We start from the raw sequence: 21314 nt of genomic DNA on the forward strand, positions 1-21314 counted from the left end.
TGAGTCCAGCAGTCCCCCAGCACTGCCGAGACCACCACTGACCCCTGTCCCCAAGTGCCACATCCCCAGGGCTTTGAAATCTCTCCGGGGTGGGGACTCCCTCCCTGCCCTGGGCAGCTGTGCCAGGGCTGGACAGCTTCTCACTGGCACTGGGATCAGTGGGAGCAACTGACTCCTCTTCCCACCGTCACTGGGATCGACAGTGTCCAGCCCCTCTTCCCATCGTCTGTTCCCCAAAACTCCAGCGCAGTTCCGGAGTTTTCTGGGCTGTTTTGTGCGAGGCAGAAACACACATTATTTTTCTGGTCCGAGTTTCCTGGTGTCTGCAGGGACTTGGGAACGGTCCCAAACAGGAGGAAAGCTGCTTTTTTCCCCAGGGGTCAAACCGTCCAGCCAAAAAATCCCTGGAATTTAAACAATTGGAGCCCTGTCCTGTTGGGAGCCAGGGGTGGCTCCAGGGCTTCCCACAAGCCCTCCGAGGTGTCCCGGGGGAACAGGAACAGCACGCGGGGCTGAGCCGAGGGCAGCTCCCCAAAACCCAAGGGAGCCCATCCTGGGGGATTGGGCGGGACGTGACATTGCGGTCGCAGCTGGTTCTTTTTAGCAGCTTTTTTGGGGAGAAAAGGCTTTCTGGGGTGTCAGGGAGCTGCAGTTTGTAGCTTCTGGCCTTGCGCGGCGTCCGGCAGCAATTCCAAACACGAACATGTCGTGTTGACGGAGCCGGTTCCTCTGGGGACACACACAGGATGTGGCCGTGTCCCTGCTGCAGCTCCTCCCTCCCTGCCCAGAGCTCTCTCCTCCGGAGCCCCTGGAGCTGCCTGGAGTGGGCATTCCCAGGGGAGCAGCGGGAGAACGAGGGATCCTGGTGGCAGCGGCTGCCATGGCCCGAGCGAGGTGTGCCATGGGAGCGGAGATTCCTGTAAATCCGGGGCCTCCCTGTGCTCCAGGGAGGGTCAGGGCCATTCCCACTCTCCCTTCTGGATCCTTCCCGTGGTGCTGGGCCTCCTGTCCTTCCATGCCGTGATCCCACAGGTCTGCCTGACATGGCACAGGATTTTCTGTGTCCTGGGGTGGCTCTGGGGTGGTTTTGGCACCCACTGGGTGCACCCAGGCCTCCAGATCTGTTCCACCTCTGGCAGCACAGCCAAGGCAGCGTTCCAGACATCCAGCTTCCAGTGCCTAAGGGAGCTCTAAGAGAGCTGGAGAGGGACTTTGGACAAGGGCCTGGAGGGACTGTGGCTGCCCCATCCCTGGAAGCGTTCCAGGCTGGGTGGGATGGGGCTTGGAGCAACCTGGGCTAGTGGAAAGTGTCCACGTGGAAGGGGATGAGCTTTGAGGTGTGGATGTGACTCAATCTGTTGGACTTGGTGAAATTCCCTTTTAATTGTGTGTCATGTTTTTCACTGAAGCTGGAAAATACTTCAGGTTCTGGAAAATTATTGAGGGAAAGAGGGAACAGGGAAGTAGTGGAGTCCCCATCCCTGGAGGAATTTAAAAGCCATGTGGATGTGGCACTTGGCTGGGGGGGTGGGCAGGCCCTGGCCCAGGTTGCCCAGAGAAGCTGTGGCTGCCCCTGGATCCCTGGAAGTGTCCAAGGCCAGGCTGGACAGGGCTTGGAGCAACCTGGGCTGGTGGAAGGTGTCCCTGCCCATGGCAGGGGTGGCACTGGAGGGGCTTTAAGGTCCCTTCCCACCCAGACCGTGCTGGGACTCTGATCTGTGACCCAGCAGCAAGTTCTTGGGGGGCAGCAGCTCCGTGGGCTTTGGGCTCCTCATTCCTGCGATGCCCAGGAGATGTTTGTGCCGAGCTGGGAGCTCGTGGTGGAGCCCAGTGAGGGGGGAACTGTTGTGTGGGGACAGTGACACCGTGTGCTCACCCCCGTGGCTGCTGAGCCAAACCTTCCTGGGGCAGGAGCACCGGGATGGAGAGCTCCCAGAGGTGGGTTTACAGGGACACCCCTGGCAGAGCCTGGGGAGCTTTACAGGGACACCCCTGGCAGAGCCTGGGAAGCTTTACAGGGACACCCCTGGCAGAGCCTGGGAAGCTTTACAGGGACACCCCTGGCAGAGCCTGGGAAGCAGCTTCTGGGGTGCCTTTGCCTACCCTCCCATCCCGGGTGTCTGGGGAGATCCAAGCTCCTGCCCCAGTGTCCAGCTCTTACCAGAGAGGAGAGGAGGCTCCATGGGCACCATGAGCACAGGGAGTGGTGAACAGCTGGAAAACTCACCAGGTGGGTGAGTTTTGGATTCCTGAGGGTTTGGGCTGGGGCAGTGACTCCTCGTGTGTTGGGCCCCGTGGCCGGTCTGGCCCTGGTGCCCCCTCGTTCTCGTCCTCGGATTTGCTCCAGTCCCTTGTCCTCGGCGTGGCCCCGGAAGGAGCCGAGCTGTCCCGCGCCCAGGGAGCTCCCAGCACTGCCGGGAATTTTCCACAGGGCTGAGGAAACGCGGAAAAACCCCTTGAGGCTTGGAAACCTGGGGGAGTCCTGGGGCCGCTGGCTGGAATTACCCCCGGCCCTGGGAGGGGGTTTGGGAAGTCCCAGTGGCAGGTCCAGCGGGGTTGGGAGGTGCTGGAAGGGCAGTGGTGGCACAGCCAAGGGCAGTGTGTGCCCAGGGGAGCGGTGCCACCTCCTGGAGCCACCCCGGTGCCCATGTCCTGCGTGTCCACAGCAGTGCAGGATCACCTTTCCTTCCTGACCTTGTGGTGCCAGTGTGTGATTGCCTGGCACCGTGGTGGGCTGGAGGTGTGCAGAGCCTGGGGGGCTCGGTGCCCTGGTGGGCCTGGGGGTCTGTGCAGAGCCCGGGGGGGCCGTGCAGAGTTTAGTTGCTTGGTGCCAGTGCCAGGGGGGCTGCAGAACTGTACAGGGCCCAGCAGGCAGGGGGGCTCAGTGCCAGGTGCCAGCAGCCCCTGGCCCAGCCAAGCCCCTCACAGCCCCTGTACTGGGGCTCCTGTGGTTGTGGGCAGGGTGCCCATCCTGGCCGGGGTGTCCCATCACCCTTTCTTCCCGCTTGGGTTTCTCCAAGCAGCTCCAGCTGTCCCTGCAGAGAGGAGGGGATGGCACTGGCCCTGTTTTCCCCTGGGAGGGGGTTTGGGAAGTCCCAGAAGCCGGTCCATGGTGTAGGAGGGTGCCTGAGGTGCAGTGGGTGAGGGGAGGGGGAGCTCTGCCCTATGCTCTCCCCATTCCCAGATCACAGAGCTGCCCTTCCCTGCAATGTGGTGCCACACTGAGCTCCCTGTTCCCGGGGTCCAGGACCGGTGGGGTCGGGGTTTGCTCTCACCCCCTCCAGGGGTGCAGGGGTTGAGGGGCAGTGGTTGGCAGCCCCTCTGACCCCAGCCCTCCTTCCCCACAGTTCTGCCAGCCCAGCGGCTGGCAGCTCTTCCCGGAGAGGAATCCCCCCACCTTCTTCGTGGCCGTGCTGACCGACATCAACTCGGAGCGGCACTACTGCGCCTGCTTCACCTTCTGGGAGGCCGTGGACAGCCCGCAGGTGCTGGGGGCACTGGGACGGGGGCAGCAGTGCTGGGGGGAGGCATCCTGCTGCCAGTGGCCCTGGCCAGTGGTTCCTGCCTTCCCTGTGCCACAGGAATCCGGGGATGGGTGGGAGTGGTGGCAGCAGCACTGGTAGAGAAGCATCGGGCTTCCGTTGGCCCTGGCCAGTGGTTCCTGCCTTCCCTGTGCCACAGGAAGCTGGGGGTGGGTGGGAAGGGTGGTCAGCAGCACTGGGGGAAGCATCCAGCTGCATTTAGCTCTGGCCAGTGGTTCCTGCCTTCCCTGTGCCAGGGGAATCCGTGGCTGGGTGGGAAGGGGGGTCAGCAGCAGAAAAGGAGTGGTTCCTGCCTTCCCTGTGCCGGAGGAATCCGGACCCTGGCACTGGGATCTTGGGAGAGGGAAGAGCACCCTTTAACCCCATGCCCTGGCTGCTGTGTGTCTCCCCAGCCCCAGAGCCACCCCAGGAATGGAGAGGGCGAGGAGGGGGAGGAGGAGCCGTCATCTCCCGTCCAACCTGCCCAGCTCTTCGCTCCCAAGAGCCTGGTGCTGGTGTCCCGGCTGGACCACGCCGAGGTGTTCAGGGTGAGTCCGGGATGGGGGAGCCGGGATCCTGCTCGGGGAGCAGTGCTGGGAAAGGCTTCCTGACTCTGGGAGCGAGGGCTGCAGGAACAGCCTGGCACAGCACCCGTGGGAGCGAGGCCCGTTCCCATCCTGCCCTTTGCATCCGGAGCCGGGCCCAGTTGTGCTGACCCCGAACGGCCGCGGGACACGGAGCCAGGGCCCCCCGTGCCAGCTGGACCCACCTGGTTCATGGAACACAGGGAGGAACAGCCTGTTCCTGCAGAGTGTTGGTCTCTGCCAGCTGTGTTTGTGTGAAGGTGCTGCATTGTGTGCCTGGGAAGGGTTTGGGAGGGCTCGGGCTGGGAGCTGGGCTGTATCCATGGGCATGGGGCTGGGAGAGCTGGGGGGGTTCCCTGGAGAAGAGAAGGCTCCAGGGAGAGCTGAGAGCCCCTGGCAGGGCCTAAAGGGGCTCCAGGAGAGCTGGAGAAGGACTGGGGACAAGGGATGGAGGGACAGGCCAAGGAGGAATGGCTTCCCACTGCCAGAGGGCGGGGTTAGATGAGATATTGGGAAGGAATTCCTGGCTGGGAGGTCGGGAGGCCCTGGCCCAGGTTGCCCAGAGAAGCTGTGGAAGGAACCTACAACAACCACCCAGGGCTGACAAAAGTCAAAGTGTGTTGTCAGGGGCATTGCCCAGATTTTGGGAACCTCGGCCAGCCCTTGCTGGGAAAGGGTCTCCTTCCCATCCCTTCCTTGGAGTATTTGTGGACTGGGAGTGCTGGGGGACTGGAGAACCCGGGTGTTCCCAACCACTCTGCTCATGGAGCTGTGGGAAGCCCCTGCTGCTCCAAGGGGTCAGTGTGGGGATGGGGATGTGCTGCTGGCTGGAAGCAAACAGAGCCTGTGCCGAATATCCCATCCCTGTGGACGAGGAGGAGGAAGACCTGGAGCACTGCACCTGGGATTGGCAATCCCAGGGTGTGTTTGGCCAGGGACAAGCCCTGGGAGCCCCTCCAGGGAATGGGGTTCCATGCTGGAGGGTCTCCCCAGCTCCCAGCCCTGCTCATCCGTGCCCTGCTCCCCCCTCCAGAACAGCCTGGGGTTGATCTACACCATCTACGTGGACGGGCTGAGCGTGTCCTTGGAGAATGTCATCGGGAACCTCCTCACCTGCACCATCCCCATCACGGGGGGAGCACAGGTGGGTGTCCTGCCCCTCCCTCTCCTTCTCCATGCCCTTCCCTCTCCCTCTCCATGCCCTTCCCTCTCCATGCCCTTCCCTCTCCCTCTCCATGCTCTGCCCCCTCAGCAGCTCTGTCAGAGCTGGGCTGGGGGTCCTGCTCAGCTGGGCTCTGGGTTTGCTGTGCTGGGTGAGCTGAGTGGGACCCGTGGGCAGGGCCTGGCTCCGTGCCCTGCTGCCTTCCCAAGTGCTTCGGAGCACAAACACCAAAATTCCGTGACGTGGAGCCGCTCAGCTGAGCAGGTCCTGCTGCTTGGCTGGGCTGCACTTCCCTGTCCCAGCCAGTGGCTCCTGCTCCCTTGGGAAGGAGACTGGGAGCTCGACCACCAGCTGACGTGGGTGCTGCTCCGTCTGTGCAAACACATTCCATGGGCCGTGGTCACTCCTGCACTCCTGGCTCCGTTTGCCCGGAGAGCTGCTCCGGGGCCGAGTGGTCACGGGCCATCTGTGAGAGCAGGGCTGGGGCAGCTGCAGGGACACGGGCCAGGGAGGGCCAGCCATGCCAGACGGGCAGCCTGGAGCTCTCCTTGGAGCACTGGGCTGTTCCTGTGCCTGGTCCTGTGCCCGTGCCTGGTCCTGTGCCCGTGCCTGGCCGGCGTCTCTGCTGGACAGGGCCTGTGCCCAGAGCCGAGGCCATCACACCCCCTGCCCCCCCCTTGGAGCTGAGTGTCCCTCCAGCAACTCCTCCTGCTCCAGGCAGCCCAGCTGGGCTCAGCAGATGGGACAGGGGGGGCAGAGGGAGAGCCCAGCTGGACCCCCTGGCAGGAGATTGGGGACAGCAGTGCAATGCCCTGGGGCTTTCCTGCCATGGTGACACCTCAGATGTCACCAGGGAGGTGTGCTTGTCTCCCCCTTCAGCTGAGCTCCTCTTCCTCCAGCACAAAGCGATATTAATTATCCCACATCCAAGTGGGGGAGTCTTGGCGAGGCTGGAACAGCAGCAGAGTGCACTGGGACAGCAGCAGAGGGCACTGGGACAGCAGCAGAGGGCACTGGGACAGCACCACGGAGAACTGGGACAGCACCACGGGGCACTGGGATGACACCACAGGGCACTGGAGTAGCACCACAGACCCCCAGTGCCTTCAGACAGGGGTTTCCTTCCCCCTGTGCCCGTGACCCTGAGGGGGTTCTGCTTCCTGCCCCCGTCTCTGAGCAGGTTTTTGGGCAGGAGCCCCTGGAGCTGCCGTAGGTTTGGGGCTCCCTCTGAGCACCCGGGAGAGCCCGGCACTGCTCCCGTGTCTGCAGGAGAGGGATGGAGCCAGGCCTATCCAGTTCTCTGGAGAGGAGAGCGGGGTGCTGCCCACTGCCAGGGCACGGGGGCTGTGCCAGACACCCTGGGTTTGCAATCCAATCCCGTGGGATCTGCCCGGATCCGGTTCCTCCCCGGCGGGATGAGGAGGGCTGGCCGGAGCAGGGCGGCTTCTGCAGCCGCTGTGGCTCGCTGGGTTTGGCTCAGATCCATCCCCCCAGCTGGGGCAGGACCGCTCTGTGCTGTGGGAACAGGGACTGTGTGACGGGGGGACAGTTTGGTGGCACTTCCCTTCCCTTCCCGTGCTTTACCCGTTGTCCTGCCGTGTCCAAGGCTCTTTCCCAGTGCCGTAGCCATGGCTTTCACTCCATGTCTGTGTTTGTGTATGTGGGCTCCTCTCTGAGCATTGTCCCTGCTCGTGGCTGGCTCTGCCCGTGTCCGTGTCCCCCTTGTCCCGTTGTCCCTTGTCCGTGTGTCCTAACTGACTGTGCTCTCTGTCTGTCCCACCTCAGCCTGACGCGGACGACGAAGCAGCGGTACGAACTTCTTTTCTTTCCCACATTTCTTTCCCACATTTCTTTCCCACCTTGGGGTCTGTCCCCTCGTTAACAGCCTCTCTGTTAATTGCTCTGAGTGTGACCCGCCCAGGCCCGTGTCCTGGTGGTCTCAGGGCACCCTGGGGTGTCTGTGTCCGTGTGTGTCCCGGGACGTGTCCCTGGGCTCCGGGAAGGGGCTGCATTCCTGGCTGGCCCTTCTGCCTCTCTGTGTGTTCTGGGGGTTGTGAAAGCTGGGCTGGAGGAGCAGGTCAGGGGTCTGGCTCTGCTCGACCATGGCCCTGTCCAGCACTGGATTTTGGGGCTGTTCCTGGTGGGATCTGGGAGCTCTCGTGGCTGCGGGGAGGTGGCGAAACCTGCTATTGCAGGAGCGTGTTCCCTGGAGAGGTGTGGAAAAAGGAGGAGAAGGGCCAGAGCTCCGCTCCTGCCTCAGCCCCTGCAGCCTAGAGGGAGCCTTGGGATGTGTAAGCGTCCCTGTGCCAACTGGGAGTGGGTTCAGTCTGGGAATGATAAGTGGTGTTGGGGAAGAAGCAATGAGCCTGTGCCCGGTCTGTCCGTCCCTTCACCGGGAGGCAGCAGGGCCTACTCCTGCTGCCAGAGAGACTGCAGAGCTGGAGCTGCTCCCTGGTACAGCAGGGCTGGGTGGGCACAGACAGGGGAGCTGCTCCCCTTGGGTCCAAGGGCCTGGGGAGCTCTGGAGTCCTGGGGAGCCGTTGTGTCCCCTGTCTCCGTGCGGATCTGGGGGCCGCCGGGATGTCGCTGGTGCTGGCTGGGAATACTGAAACAGGTGCCCTTCCTCCCCTCAGCCCGTGGACCCAGTCAAGCACCCAAGGGGTTCAGTGGCAACATCCTCTTCCTTCTTTCCTCTTCCTTCTTCCCTCTTTTCTCTCCCCTCTTCCCGCAGCAGCCGTGCTCCAGCCGTGCTGGGGGCGGGGGCTGTGCCAGGGGTGCCCTGTCCCCTGCACCGGGGGGTTTGGCTGCCCCTGCCTTGTCCTCGTGCCATGCCGGGGTGATCCCGGTGACTGGGTGTGTTCCCTTGCAGAGGACGATCTCCCTGGGGGCAGGGGACAGGCAGGTGATCCAGACTCCCATCAACGACTCGCTCCCCGTCAGCAGCTGCAGCGTGGCCCTGCTGTTCCGCCAGCTCGGTGAGACCTGGCCCCACCCTGCCATGGCCTCGGGGCCACAGCCCCTGCAGGTCATTCCCACCTGGCCTGTGGCTCCAGAGCCTCCCCGGACCCTTTTCCAGGAGGGTGGGATGTGGGGCAGGGGTCATGAGGAGCAGCCTGGGTGCAGGAGGAGAGCCCAGAGCTGGTGTTGGCCTTGTGCCTCCCAGTTAAGGACTGGGGCAGCCCGGGAGCAGTGGGAGCATCTCTGGGAAGAGGGACTTCCCTGGGTGACCCGGGAGTGGCTCTTTGGGGGATGCTGAGCTCTTCTCTCGGGCAGGGCGTGGGGATGGGGAGTGGTCTCCAGCCCTGGGGGGCGGGTCAGGGGGCTCTGGAGGGATGCAGGAGGGGTCCCCCTGTTTCTGAGTGCCCTCCTGTGCCCTGCCCAGGCATCACCAACGTGCTGTTCCTGTTCTGCGCGGCGCTGACCGAGCACAAGATCCTGTTCCTCTCCAGCAGTTACCAGAGGCTGACAGATGCCTGCCGGGCTCTCCTGGCTCTCATGTTCCCCCTCAAGTACAGGTGAGGGGTCCCTGAGCCCCCCACCCTCCACCCTGTGCCAGCTCTCCTGCCTCCCCCTGCCTCCCAGTGTGACTGGGGAATCTCCCAGCCCTGCCTCCCTCCTCTCCAGGCAGGATGGGCTGAGCTGGGAAATGTTCTCCCTGGTGACCAGGACAGGGCCCAGGGAAGGGCTGGAGCTGTGCCAGGGCAGGCTCAGGGTGGATCTCAGGCAAAGGTTCTTCCCCCAGAGGGTGGTTGGCACTGCCCAGGCTCCCCAGGGCAGTGGGCACAGCCCCAAGGCTGCCAGAGCTCCAGGAGGGTTTGGACAACACTCTCAGGGCCAGGGTGGGATTGTTGGGGTGTCTGTGCAGGGCCAGGAGTTGGATCAATGATCCCTGTGGGTCCTTTCCAGCCCAGGATATTCCATGATTCCATAAGCAGCAGTGAGGTGTTCCCAGCAGTGTCCCCAGCCCTGTTCCTGGCTGGGGCAGCTCTTGGCAGAGGGAAGCAATCCCATCAGAGTCTGGGATGTGATCCAGGGCTGTGCAATCACTGCATGGTGCACATGGGAGAGGCCAGAGGTGCTTCTGCCTCCAGAATCCATCCCTTTCCCTTCTCTCAGTGGGATCATACCATAGAATTATGGAATCGTGGAGTCCCAGGAGGGTTTGGGTGGGAAGGAGCCTTAAAGCCCATCCAGTCCCACCCTGCCATGGGCAGAGACACCTTCCACTAGCCCAGGTTGCTCCAGCCTGGCCTTGGACACTTCCAGGGATCCAGGGGCAACCACAGCTTCTCTGGGCAACCTGGGCCAGGGCCTGCCCACCCTCCCAGCCAGGAATTCCTTCCCAATATCCCATCTCTCCCTGCCCTCTGGCACTGGGAAGCCATTCCCCCTTGTTCTGGCCTTGTCCAGAGTCCCTCTCCAGAACACTTCCAGGGATGGGGTGACCACAGCTCCTCTGGGCAAGTGTCCATGAGCCTTCAGGAGCTGTGGGCAGGTGCTGCCCCGGGGGCTGGGAGTGCCAGGGGCAGCCTGGACACACATCACCCCCCTCTGGAGCCGGGATGGGGGCTGGTGCTGGGTGTGGGTGCAGAACAGGCCCGGGGGCTGCACTGAGGCTCTCTCTGGTTGCAGTTTCACCTACGTGCCCATCCTGCCTGCCCAGCTCCTGGAGGTGCTGAGCACCCCCACCCCCTTCATCATCGGGGTCCACTCCATCTTCCAGTCAGAGACGCAGGAGCTGGTGAGACACCGTGTTCCCTGTTCCCTGCTCCCTGCTCCCTGTGCCAGGGGAGGGCTGGGCAGGAGCAGGGGGGGGGACAGCAGGCTTGGGGGGCATCAGGCATCATCCTCGGGGTGCCCAGGGCCACAGGCTCTGTGTGCTCAACTGGGACATCCAGATGTCCTCATGAGCCCAGTGGGAATGGCTGGGTCCAGTGGGAATGGCTGGGTCCAGTGGGAATGGCTGAGTCCAGTGGGAATGGATGGGTCCCGTGGGAATGGCTGGGTCTGGTGGGAATGGATGGGTCCCGTGGGAATGGCTGGGTCTGGTGGGAATGGCTGAGTCCAGTGGGAATGGATGGGTCTGGTGGGAATGGCTGGGTCCAGTGGGAATGGATGGGTCCCGTGGGAATGGCTGGGTCTGGTGGGAATGGCTGGGTCCAGTGGGGATGGCTGGGTCCAGTGGGAATGGCTGGGTCCCACGGGGATGGCTGCATCCAATGGGAATGGCTGGATCCAGTGGGAATGGCTGGGCCCCACGGGGATGGCTGGGTCCAGTGGGAATGGCTGGGTCCCACAGGGATGACTGGGTCCAGTGGGGATGGCTGGATCCAATGGGATGGCTGGGCCCCATGGGGATGGCTGGGTCCAGTGGGACCTGTGGGCTGTGGGGTTGGGAAGCCAGGCCTCGTCCCACGCTGTGCTGCCCTTCCAGCTGGATGTGGTGATCGCGGATCTGGATGGTGGGACCGTGAACGTTCCCGAGTGTGTCCACATCTCCCTGCTCCCCGAGCCCCTGCTCCAGCAGACCCGGGAAGCCCTTTCCATGGTAAGTGCTGTGGCATTCCCTCCATCCCTGAGGTGCCGAAACCCTGGGAATGACACACGTGTCCAGGGAGCTGGGAACGGAGCTGGGGCTCCTCTGAGAGCAGGGTCCACTCCTTGGGCTCCTCCTGATCCTGTCACAGGGACCATTCCCAATCCTGATCCGATGGCCTCTGATGCACAGCAGTGCCAGAGAGCCTCCTCTGCCAAAGGTTTCTGGGAATGGGAAGGCTGGCTCCCAGCCCGTGGGCAGGAAGCAGCTGTGGCCCTGCAGCCCTGCTGGCTGTTCCTGTGTTCCCCCTGTGTACCCAGGGCACTGTGCCCTGCCAACGCTGCGGCTCCTGGGCCGGGGGCACCGGGGGGGAAGGTCTCCCTGGCAGAGCCGGAGGGGCTCCCCCTTCCCTGGGAGCCCCACTCTGCCAGCAGTGCTTCCCAAGGAAGGGTCAGGCCGTGAGGCTTCCCGTGCCTCATCCCTGGTGGTTTGTCTCCAAACCCCTCAGTGCTTTTCCAGGGGGACTGTGGGGTCTCTGGGGAACACTCCTTGGCTTTTCCGGCTGGGAAAGAAGCTGTGTGTGTTCCCTGGGCAGGTCCTGGACCCGGAGCTGGAGGTGGCTGATCTCGCCTTCCTCCCTTCCACCATTTCCGCCTCTTCCCTCAAGATGCAGGTGAGTGGAGCGGGGACCCCTCGTGGGGAGGCCATTCCTGATGGACACCCCATCTCCCAGGCACCATTCCAGGCCTGTCTCCATCTCGGTGTCACTGGCACTGCCTGGGCACCGAGGGCACTGCTCTGAGCCCTGGTTGGAGCCTGCAGTGCCCCTGGGTTCATGGCTGGGCTGGAGGCAGACGTGGAATGTTTGGGCCCTTCAGCAAATCCTGGGGCTGTGAGAGCTCCTTCTCCTCCCTGTGCAGCATCCGGGGGGCAGAGCGGTGAATCCAGGCTGCTGTGCCCCTTTTTCCCTGGAATCCCTGCTGTGTTTCCTGCCCTGACCCAATGGCTTGATCCCCTCCCCTCGGCCCTGGGGGGAAACTCCTGCCCCGGGAGCCGCCTCATCCACACCCTGTCCCACCTCGCTGTGGCCACTCCATGAGCAGGGCGTCCTTCCCTTTCCCAGGACAAGGAGATCCGAGCCGTGTTCCTGCGCCTGTTTGCACAGCTGCTGCAGGGCTATCGCTGGTGCCTGCACATCATCCGCATCCACCCCGAGCCCGTCATCCGCTTCCACAAGGTGTGTGCGGGGCCTGTGCCAGGGGCAGGGGCGGGATGAGTTGGGCTGTGACAGCTGAATCCAAAAAACAATTCCGGGTTTCCAGCCGGTGACCTCCCCGACCCCCCTCCCGGGCCCACCTGCATCCCGTGTTTGTCCTTGAGCGTCCCGAGGGCTCTTGGATCGGGCAGCGCTTCCCTGGTCGTGCCCCGGAGTGCTCGGATGCTCCACGGCCATGTCCCTGCTCCTGCAGCCAGGGCAGGAGGGAACCCAGGCCTGGAGCTGGGGTTTTATTGAGACCTTGGCACTGGGGAGAGGCCTCCCTGGAATCCCGGGGGTAGTTCTGGGCCCTCAGACAGGAGAGACCTGGAGGGGCTGGAGCGTGTGCAGGGAAGGGAAGGGAGCTGGGAAGGGTCTGGAGCAGCAGGAGGGGCTGAGGGAGCTGGGGGGGCTCATCCTGGAGCAAAGGAGGCTCAGGAGGGACCTTCTGGCTCTGCAAGTCCCTGCCAGGAGGGGGGAGCCAGGGGGGGGTCGGGCTCTGCTGCCAGGGAACAAGGGCCAGGCCAAGGGGAAACGGCCTCAGGCTGGGCCAGGGGAGGGTCAGGTTGGGGCTGAGGAGGAATTTGTTGCTGGAAAGGGTGGGGAGGCCTTGGCAGGGGCTGCCCAGGGAGGTTTGGAGTGCCCAGCCCTGGAGGTGTCCCAGGAAGGCCTGGCCGTGGCACTCAGTGCTCTGGTCTGTTCCTGTAGCCCTGAGTTCCTGTATCCCTGTGCCCATGTCCCTGTGCCCCTGTGCCCTTGTGTCCCTGTGTCCTTGTGTCCTGCCTCTGCACACTGAGGTGACACTGGTGCTCTTCCCTTGCCACCCGTGTCCTGCTGCTGCAGGCCAGAGGTTCAGGTTTCCGTGCAAACCCTGTCCCCGTGCCCAGCTGGGACAGGGCAGGAGGTGGCACCGTCCCAGTGCCACCCGGGTGCGTGTCCTTGGCTCCGTGTCCCCCCAGCTGACGGCACACGCTCTCCCCCTGCAGGCAGCGTTCCTGGGGCAGCGGGGGCTGACGGAGGACGATTTCCTGACCAAGGTGTTGGAGGGCATGGCCTTCGCCGGCTTCGTCACCGAGCGCGGGGCCCCGTACCGGCCCATCGACCTGTTCGACGAGGTGAGCGGGGCCCCTTCCCGGCCACCCCGCTGGGCCCTGCCTGCCCCGGAGCCCCGCTGGGATCTGCTGGGACCCTGGGGGCACACGGGGCCGTGGGAAGGGCTCCCCTCAGCTCCGCCTCGTCCCCAGCTCGTGGCGTACGAGGTGAAGCGCATGCGGGCCGAGGAGGGGAACAAGCAGAAGATCCTGCGGCACATCAAGGAGCTGGCGGAGAAACTGTACAAAAATGTGAGTCCTGCAGCCCCCAGGGCAGGACTGGGAAGGTGCTGGGAGGGTACAGGGCAGGGAAACCCTGGCTGGGTCAGAGCCCTGGTCGCTCTCTCCTCCCTCCATAAGCTCTTGGGGCATGATCCTCTCCCCCTCTGGCACTGTGACCCTGGTGTGAGCTGCTCCCAGGAGAGGGACTCCCTGGTTTTATGGAATCCCAGGATCCCTGAGGCTGGAAAAGCCCTCCCAGCCCATGGATCCACCCTGGGCCCCATCCCCACCTTGTCTCCCAGCCCAGAGCACTGAGTGCCACGACCAGGCCTTCCTGGGACACCTCCAGGGCTGGGCACTCCAAACCTCCCTGGGCAGCCCCTGCCAAGGCCTCCCCACCCTTTCCAGCAACAAATTCCTCCTCAGCCCCAACCTGACCCTCCCCTGGCCCAGCTTGACGTGTCCAGTGGCACTTGACCAGCACAGGTCACTTGCCCATGGCACCCTCGGCTGTCTGGGATGGAGCTCCTGAGCAGGGCTTGGCTCTCTGTCCGTGGGGCTTGGGAGCAGATCCTGCTGGCACTGCAGGTTCCTGTAGAATCCAGCTGGGAGCAGTGGAGGTGGCTGAGGGACACCTCGCTGGGGCTCCTGCGCTGGCAGAGGACGTGCTGTGTCCTCAGGCCTGAAAGGAGCTGTCCTTGCCGTGGCAGGAGAACCCCTACCCCGCAGTGACCATGCACAAGGTGCAGAAGCCCACGGAAGGTTGTCACCTGCGGCTCCACCAGAAGCCCTTTCCCCGGCTGGACGAGGGGACGGTGCAGTGGATCATCGACCAGGCCACGGCCAAGCTGCAGACGGCCCCTCCGGCCGTGAAGGCCGAGAAGAAGTGCATGGTGCCATCAGGGCCCCCCATCGGTACGTGTGGGCACCAGGAGGGACCCTCCTCGGCCCGTCCGAGGGGCCGTGGCAGCAAAACGTGGAGGAGCAGCAGCACCTCCTGAACTCCTGCCCCTCGGGCTGCTCAGAGCACCCAGGGGTCTGTCAGCACCCTGAGGGGGCACACCCCGGGGTCTCTTGGAGCCCAGACCCTGCCCATGGGGAGCAGGGGGGCACCATGTCCCCCCCGGGGGTGCAGGTCCTGCCCTGACTGGACCGACCGGATTCTCTTCCCAGCTGCCATCCTGGAGCGCAACGGCAACGCCCTGGCCAACAGTGCCCGGCGCCTGGAGGTGGTCAGGAACTGCATCTCCTACGTCTTCGAGAACAAGATGCTGGAGGCCAAAAAGGTGAGGGGGGTCCTGAGGCTGGGGGGAGGAGAGGGGCGGGTTGCTCTCCTCTGTGGCAGGGTGGGGAGGACGTTCCCTGCCCGTGTCCAGATCTTTGCTGGTCAGCTTATATTCATGGAATCATGGAATCCCATGAGGTTGGAAAAGCCCTGAGAGCCCATTGAGTCCAACCATCCCCCAGCTCTGCCAAGGCCACCACTGACCCATATCCCCAAGTGCCACATCCACAGGGCTCTGAAATCCCTCCAGGGATGGAGACTCCCCCCCTGCCCTGGGCAGCTGTGCCAGGGCTGGACAGCCCTTTCTGTGAAGGAATTTTCCCCAGTATCCAGCCTGACCTTCCCCTGGCACAGCCTGACGCCATTTCCCCTTGGCCTGGCCCTTGTTCCCTGGGAGCAGAGCCCGACTCCCACCTCAGTAATAGAACCATGGAGTCACTGAGGTTGGAAAATCCCTCTGGGACCATCGAATCCAACCGTTCCCCAGCACTGCCAAGGCCACCACTGCCCCATGTCGTGTTCCCCCCTGAGCCTGCCCGTGTCCCACAGCTGTTCCCGGCGGTGCTGCGTGCCATGAAGGGCCGGGCCGCCCGGCACTGCCTCACCCAGGAGCTCAACCTGCACGTGCAGCAGAACCGGGCGGTGCTGGACCACCAGCAGTTCGACTTCGTCATCCGCATGATGAACTGCTGCCTGCAGGTGGGACGGGGCTGGCGGGACCTGCTGCTCCCTCCTGGGAGCGGGGCCGGCCGTGGGAGTGGGGTCCTGGTCCCGGATCCCCCGTCACCCCTGCTCCCTTCCCCAGGACTGCACGGCCATGGACGAACACGGGATCGCCGCCGCACTCCTGCCGCTGGTCACCGCCTTCTGCAGGGTGAGCTGCTCCGGGCCCGCGGCCTCAGAGTCCCTGCAGAGGGCAGAGGCTGAGGGTGGAAGGGCAGAGAGCCAGGGGTTGTCCTGTCGGGGCTTCTCAGAGCACAGTTCCTGCCCAAACCTTCCAGCCCCCCACAGGCTCCTGGGGTGGCTGGAACACCTGTGGGAAGGGCGCTGCTCTGGAGTTCCAGCTTCATCTGTTGCTCTGGAATTCCAGCTTCATCTGTTGCTCTGGAATTCCAGCTTCATCTGTCCGTCAGGGCGGGCTGGGATGAGGTTCTACCTCCTGTAAAACAGTGGCACTGAGGGCTCTGGGTGGGCGCTGGGCAGGAGAAGAGTTTTCCAGGAATCCTGGAGGAGCTCTGGTGCAGATGTTCCCTCTGCCTGCCCAAGGACTGGGGGCTGTCCCAGCAGGTGGCTAGAGCAGGGATTGCCAGGGAGCAGAGCCTGGCACAAAGGCCACGTTTGTATGGACCTTTTCCACCTTCTCCCTCCGCAGAAGCTGAGCCCGGGCATCACACAGTTCGCCTACAGCTGCGTGCAGGAGCACGTGGTGTGGACCAACATCCAGTTCTGGGAGGCCATGTTCTACTGCGACGTGCAGAACCACATCCGGGCCCTCTACCTGGACAGCAACGAGGAGAACCACGCGGAGGAGGTGAGGAGACCATGACTGAGTCTGGGGATGATGAGCAGCTCTTCACAGAGGTCTGCAAGCTGATCGTGGAATCATGGAATGGCTTGGGTGGGAAGGGACCTTCCACTAGCCCAGGTTGCTCCAAGCCCCATCCAACCTGCCCTTGGACACTTCCAGGGATCCAGGGGCAGCCACAGATGCTCTGTGCTAGTTGCCTGTTCTGGGCAACCTGCTCAGACAAGGATCAGGGACCTCATCCTGGTTCTGGGAGATTCCTGTGGGAACAGTGAGGTGAAGGCGGGTGGATCTGTCCATGCCAACAACCACCACCTCCTTCCAACCCCTTCAGGAGAGCACGGAGGAGCCCCAGGAAGCCAAGTCTGCCCTGGAGATCGCGTCGGAGCAGCTGCGGCTCTGGCCCACCATGAGCCGGGAGAAGCAGCAGGAGCTGATCCAGAAGGAGGAGAGCACCGTGTTCAGCCAGGCCATCCACTACGCCAACCGCATGAGCTACCTGCTCCTGCCCCTGGACACCAGCAAGAACCGGCTGCTCCGCAGCTCCGGCCTGGGGGACGTCGAGAGCGTCAGCAACAGCTTCGTCACCAACAGGTGAGGGGACGCGCGGGGGGACACCCGCCACGGGGACGGCAGCTCCCGGGGCACCCCGGTCAGTCACTGCCCTCAGGACACGGGACATGTCCCTGCTCGCTGCAGGGAGGTTGGACCGGATGGACTTCAAAGGTCCCTTCCGACCCCAGCCACCCTGGGATCCCGGGATTCGGTCAGGATTGAGGCAGGTTGTGGTGCCCGGGGGGTTTCTGGGAGTGGGAGCTCTCCTGTGTTCCTGTCAGGAGTGGGAGTTTTCCTAGATCCATACCAGGAGTGGGAAGTCTCCTGGATCCATATGAGGAGTGGGAGCTCTCCTGTGTTCCTATGAGGACTGGGAGCTCTTCTGGGTCTGTATCAGGAGTGGGAGCTTTCCTGTGTTCCCATCAGGAGTGGGAGCTTTCCTGTGTTCCTATCAGGAGTGGGAGCTTTCTTGTGTTCCTATCAGGAGTGGGAGCTGTCCTGGGTCTGTATCAGGAGTGGGAGCTCTGCTGGAGCTCTTCTGCATTCCTCCGAGGAGTGGGATCTCTTCTGGGATCCCGCCAGGAGTGGAACCTCCCTGGAGCTGCTCCCAGCCCGGGTTGCAGCCAGGCAGGGCTGTTCCAGGTTGACCCTTCCCTGCTCCCCGGGCAGCATCGCCGGGAGCGTGGCCGAGAGCTACGACACCGAGAGCGGCTTCGAGGACGCCGAGAGCTCCGACGTGGCCAACTACGTGGTGAGGTTCATCAACCGCTTCGTGGACAAGGTGTGCACCGAGAGCGGCGTCACCAACGAGCACCTCAAGGGGCTGCACGTCATGATCCCAGGTGGGTGCACCGGGGGTGGGCACGGGGGTCCCGCGGGGGGCAGCGGAGGGCACGGGGTGGGCAGGGCAGGGCTCTGCTCCGGCCTCACCCCCTGCGTGTCACAGACATCGTGCAGATGCACATCGAGACCCTGGACGCCGTGCACAGGGAGAGCAAGAGGCTTCCTCCCATCCAGAAGGTATGGGGGGTCCCGCTGGGACGGGGCTGGAGCCGTGGGGGGGCTGCGGAGACCCCCCTCCCGTGCTCCTCGGGGGCTGAACTCCCCGTTGTCCCCCCCAGCCGAAGCTGCTGTGCCCCAACCTGCTGGTGGGGGAGGAGTGTGTGATGGAGGGGCTGCGCGTGTGCCTCATGCCCGACGGGCGCGAGGAGGCTGCCGGGGGCAGCATCGGGGGGCCGCCCCTGCTCCCCGCCGAGGGAGCCATCTTCCTCACCACCTACAGGATCATCTTCAAGGGAACCCCCACCGACCCGCTGGGTGAGGGGCTGGGGCACCACGGCCTCAGGGGGCAGCGGGGATCCCTGGGGAACAGTGGGATGGTTGGGGATCCCTGGGGAGCAGTGGGATGGTTGGGGATCCCTGGGGAGCAGTGGGATGGTTGGGGATCCCTGGGGAGCAGTGGGATGGTTGGGGATCCCTGGGGAGCAGTGGGATGGTCGGGGATCCCTGGGGAACAGTGGGATGGTCGGGGATCCCTGGGGAACAGTGGGATGGTCGGGGATCCCTGGGGAGCAGTGGGATGGTTGGGGATCCCTGGGGAACAGTGGGATGGTTGGGGATCCCTGGGGAGCAGCGGGATGGTTGGGGATCCCTGGGGAGCAGTGGGATGGTTGGGGATCCCTGGGGAGCAGCGGGATGGTTGGGGATCCCTGGGGAGCAGTGGGATGGTTGGGGATCCCTGGGGAGCAGCAGGATGGTTGGGGATCCCTGGGGAGCAGTGGGATGGTTGGGGATCCCTGGGGAGCAGTGGGATGGTTGGGGATCCCTGGGGAGCAGTGGGATGTTCGGGGATCCCTGGGGAGCAGTGGGATGTTCGGGGATCCCTGGGGAGCAGTGGGATGGTTGGGGATCCCTGGGGAACAGTGGGATGGTTGGGGATCCCTGGGGAGCAGCGAAGGGAGGACTTGTTGGTGATCCCTGTGGAGGAAGGGGCTGGTTGGGGATCCCTGGCAATGAGGGGCCTGGTTGGGGATCCCTAAAGAGGAAGGGTGTAGTTCGTGATCCCAGGGGAGGATGGGACTGGTTGGTGAACCTTGGGGAGCAGGAGGATGGTTGGTGATCCCTGGGGATCAGGGAGCTTGTTGAAGATCCTTAGGGAAGAGGGGGCTGGTTGGTGATCCTTAGGGAGCAGGTTGTTGATCCCTAAGGATGAGGGGGCTGGCTGTATCCATCCTGCCCTGTTTCCAGCTGCTGTGTCCCGGGGGACTCTGTGGTGGGCACAGCCGAGGGTGGCCCAGGGTGGCCGGTCCCTGTCCATGCCAAGGCAGGGATGAGCCTGACCCATTGCCATCCCTGTGTCCAGTGGGGGAGCAGGTGGTGATCCGGTCCTTCCCCATCGCCTCACTGACCAAAGAGAAGAAGATCAGTATCCAGGCCCAGGCGGATCCGTTCCTCCAGGAGGGATTGCAGCTGCGCTCGTGCACATTCCAGGTGAGACCCCGGGCTCTGGGGGGCTCTGGGGGGCTGTGGCTGCTCCCTGGCATTGCTGTGTCTCAGCTGGTGAGACCCGTGTGCCCGATGCCCACCTTGTCCCCCAGCCCAGAGCACCGAGTGCCATGTCCAGGCCTTCCTGGGACACCTCCAGGGGTGGGCACTCCACCTCCTCCCTGGGCAGCCAAGAAGGTGTGAGGCATCCCCACATGGGGCTCCAGGAGGTGGTTCTGCCAAACCTTGTGCAGGTCCTGGGGGAGAGAAACACAGCAGGGAGAGATGTCACAGCAAATGGAGTTATTGGGCATTTTACATCTTTGGGAGATGTGTGGAGGTGGAGCAATGCTGGGAGAGAGCTCCTGAATTTTCTGGCTGCTCCTGCCATGCTCAGAGCTGCCTTGACCAGTCACTGGGACACCCTGGAGTCTCCAGGGACACCCTGGAGTCTCCAGGAGGAAAGGGAATGGGACAGAGTAACCAGCACGGAGGGTCAGGCGGGGCAGCCTCCCAGCCTGGCCCGTGCCCGCTGCGCTCCCGACGGGATCCGAGCCCTGCCCCGATCCCTGGGAAGGGTGGGTGACCCCCAGGCCTGCTCCCTGCCATCCCCAGCTGCTGAAGATCGCCTTCGACGAGGAGGTGGCTTCGGACAGCGCCGAGATCTTCCGGAAGCACCTGCACAAACTGCGCTACCCCCAGCACGTGCGCGGCACCTTCGCCTTCACCGTGGGCCAGTCGCCCAAGCAGGCCATGCAGCCCAAGGCCAAGGAGAAGAACCCCTCGCTCAGGTACCTGTGCTGTGGGGACAGCCACGCCTGGGATGGGCCTGATCCTCTGGGACACCTCGGGGCTCCTCCTGGCCCTCCTCCAGCCCCCCCAGCTCAGCCACCAAACAGGGACCACTCGGGGAAATGGGGCACAGGGGCCTGAGCTGGACGTGGCTCCCTGAGCCCCCCTTGCTCAGACCTGTCCTCACACAGGATTTCCCCTTGTCCCCATGTCCCCAAGTGCCACATCCACAGGGCTTGGAAATCCCTCCAGAATGGGGACTCCCCCTGCCCTGGGCAGCTGTTCCAGGGCTGGACAGCCCTTTCCATGAAGGAATTTTCCCAATATCCAACCCGACCCTTCCCTGGCACAACTTGAGGCCATTTCCTCTTGTCCTGCCCCTTGTCCCCCGGGAGCAGAGCCCTTCCTGTCAGGGAGCTGTAGGGTGAAGAGCTGTAGGATGTCCCATGTCCTGCAGAGGATGGGTCACACTGGGACCCAGGAGTTTCCTGCACTGGCATCCCCAGCCCTGCTGAGGAGGTGTCCCATGGGAGAGGTTCCAGTGGGCTGGGTGACTTGGAAATATGATCCTGCAGTGCTGGGTGACTTGGGGACACGGTCCTGAAGCACTGGGTGACTTGGGAACATGATCATGCAGTGCTGGGTGGCTCAGGGACACAGTGCTGGGTGACTTGGGAACATGATCATGCAGTGCTGGGTGGCTCAGGGACACAGTTCTGCAGTGCTGGGTGGCTCAGGGACACAGTGCTGGGTGACTTGGGGACACAGTTCTGCAGTGCTGGGTGGCTCAGGGACACAGTGCTGGGTGACTTGGGGACACGGTGCTCCTGCTATGAGTGACTTGGGAATGCAGTGCTGCAGTGCTGGGTGGCTTGAGGACATGGCCCTGCAGTGCTGGGTGACTCAGGGACACAGTGCTCCTGCACTGGGTGGCTCAGGGACGTGGTACTGCAGTGCTGGGTGACTTGGGACATGGTGCTGCGGTGCTGAGTGGCTCAGGGACATGGTCCTGCATTGTGGGGTGGCTCGGGGACACGGTCCTGCAGTGTGGGGTGGCTCAGGGACGTGGTCCTGCAGTGTGGGGTGGCTCTGGGACATGGTCCTGCAGTGTGGGGTGGCTCAGGGACATGGTCCTGCAGTGCTGGGTGACTCAGCAGTGCAGTGCTCCTGCACTGAGTGACATGGGGACATGGTGCTGCAGGGCTGGGTGACGTGGGGACATGGTGCTGCAGGGCTGGGTGGCTCAGGGGTGCAGTGCTGGGTGACCTGGGGACATGGTCCTGCAGTGCTGGGTGACCTGGG

At 63.8% G+C, this 21314-nt stretch overlaps 1 protein-coding gene across 4 annotated transcripts in view; it reads left to right on the forward strand.

The window, feature by feature from the left end:
- SBF1 (SET binding factor 1) overlaps positions 1-21314 on the forward strand; it is a 49456-nt gene that overhangs the window by 16253 nt on the left and 11889 nt on the right. For 2 of the 4 annotated variants that reach the window (XM_039383500.1, XM_039383502.1), the window contains exons 3-25: positions 3348-3485; positions 3935-4069; positions 5139-5249; positions 7053-7076; positions 8137-8242; positions 8650-8782; positions 9900-10008; positions 10702-10815; positions 11399-11476; positions 11927-12040; positions 13045-13173; positions 13303-13401; positions 14082-14286; positions 14545-14657; positions 15206-15355; positions 15462-15530; positions 16029-16187; positions 16516-16775; positions 17406-17578; positions 17683-17756; positions 17858-18053; positions 19099-19226; positions 19836-20011. In XM_039383500.1, coding sequence (XP_039239434.1) covers positions 3348-3485; positions 3935-4069; positions 5139-5249; positions 7053-7076; positions 8137-8242; positions 8650-8782; positions 9900-10008; positions 10702-10815; positions 11399-11476; positions 11927-12040; positions 13045-13173; positions 13303-13401; positions 14082-14286; positions 14545-14657; positions 15206-15355; positions 15462-15530; positions 16029-16187; positions 16516-16775; positions 17406-17578; positions 17683-17756; positions 17858-18053; positions 19099-19226; positions 19836-20011 — 2993 coding nt within the window. The remainder of the gene's footprint in view (positions 1-3347; positions 3486-3934; positions 4070-5138; positions 5250-7052; positions 7077-8136; positions 8243-8649; positions 8783-9899; positions 10009-10701; positions 10816-11398; positions 11477-11926; positions 12041-13044; positions 13174-13302; positions 13402-14081; positions 14287-14544; positions 14658-15205; positions 15356-15461; positions 15531-16028; positions 16188-16515; positions 16776-17405; positions 17579-17682; positions 17757-17857; positions 18054-19098; positions 19227-19835; positions 20012-21314) is intronic. The other 2 variants (XM_039383501.1, XM_039383503.1) reach the window with 1 other exon arrangement.

The sequence above is a fragment of the Pipra filicauda genome, unplaced genomic scaffold (genome assembly GCF_003945595.2).
Source record: "Pipra filicauda isolate LSUMZ 115617 unplaced genomic scaffold, ASM394559v2 scaffold312_size1046226_pilon, whole genome shotgun sequence".
In the NCBI taxonomy this organism is placed as follows: domain Eukaryota; kingdom Metazoa; phylum Chordata; class Aves; order Passeriformes; family Pipridae; genus Pipra; species Pipra filicauda.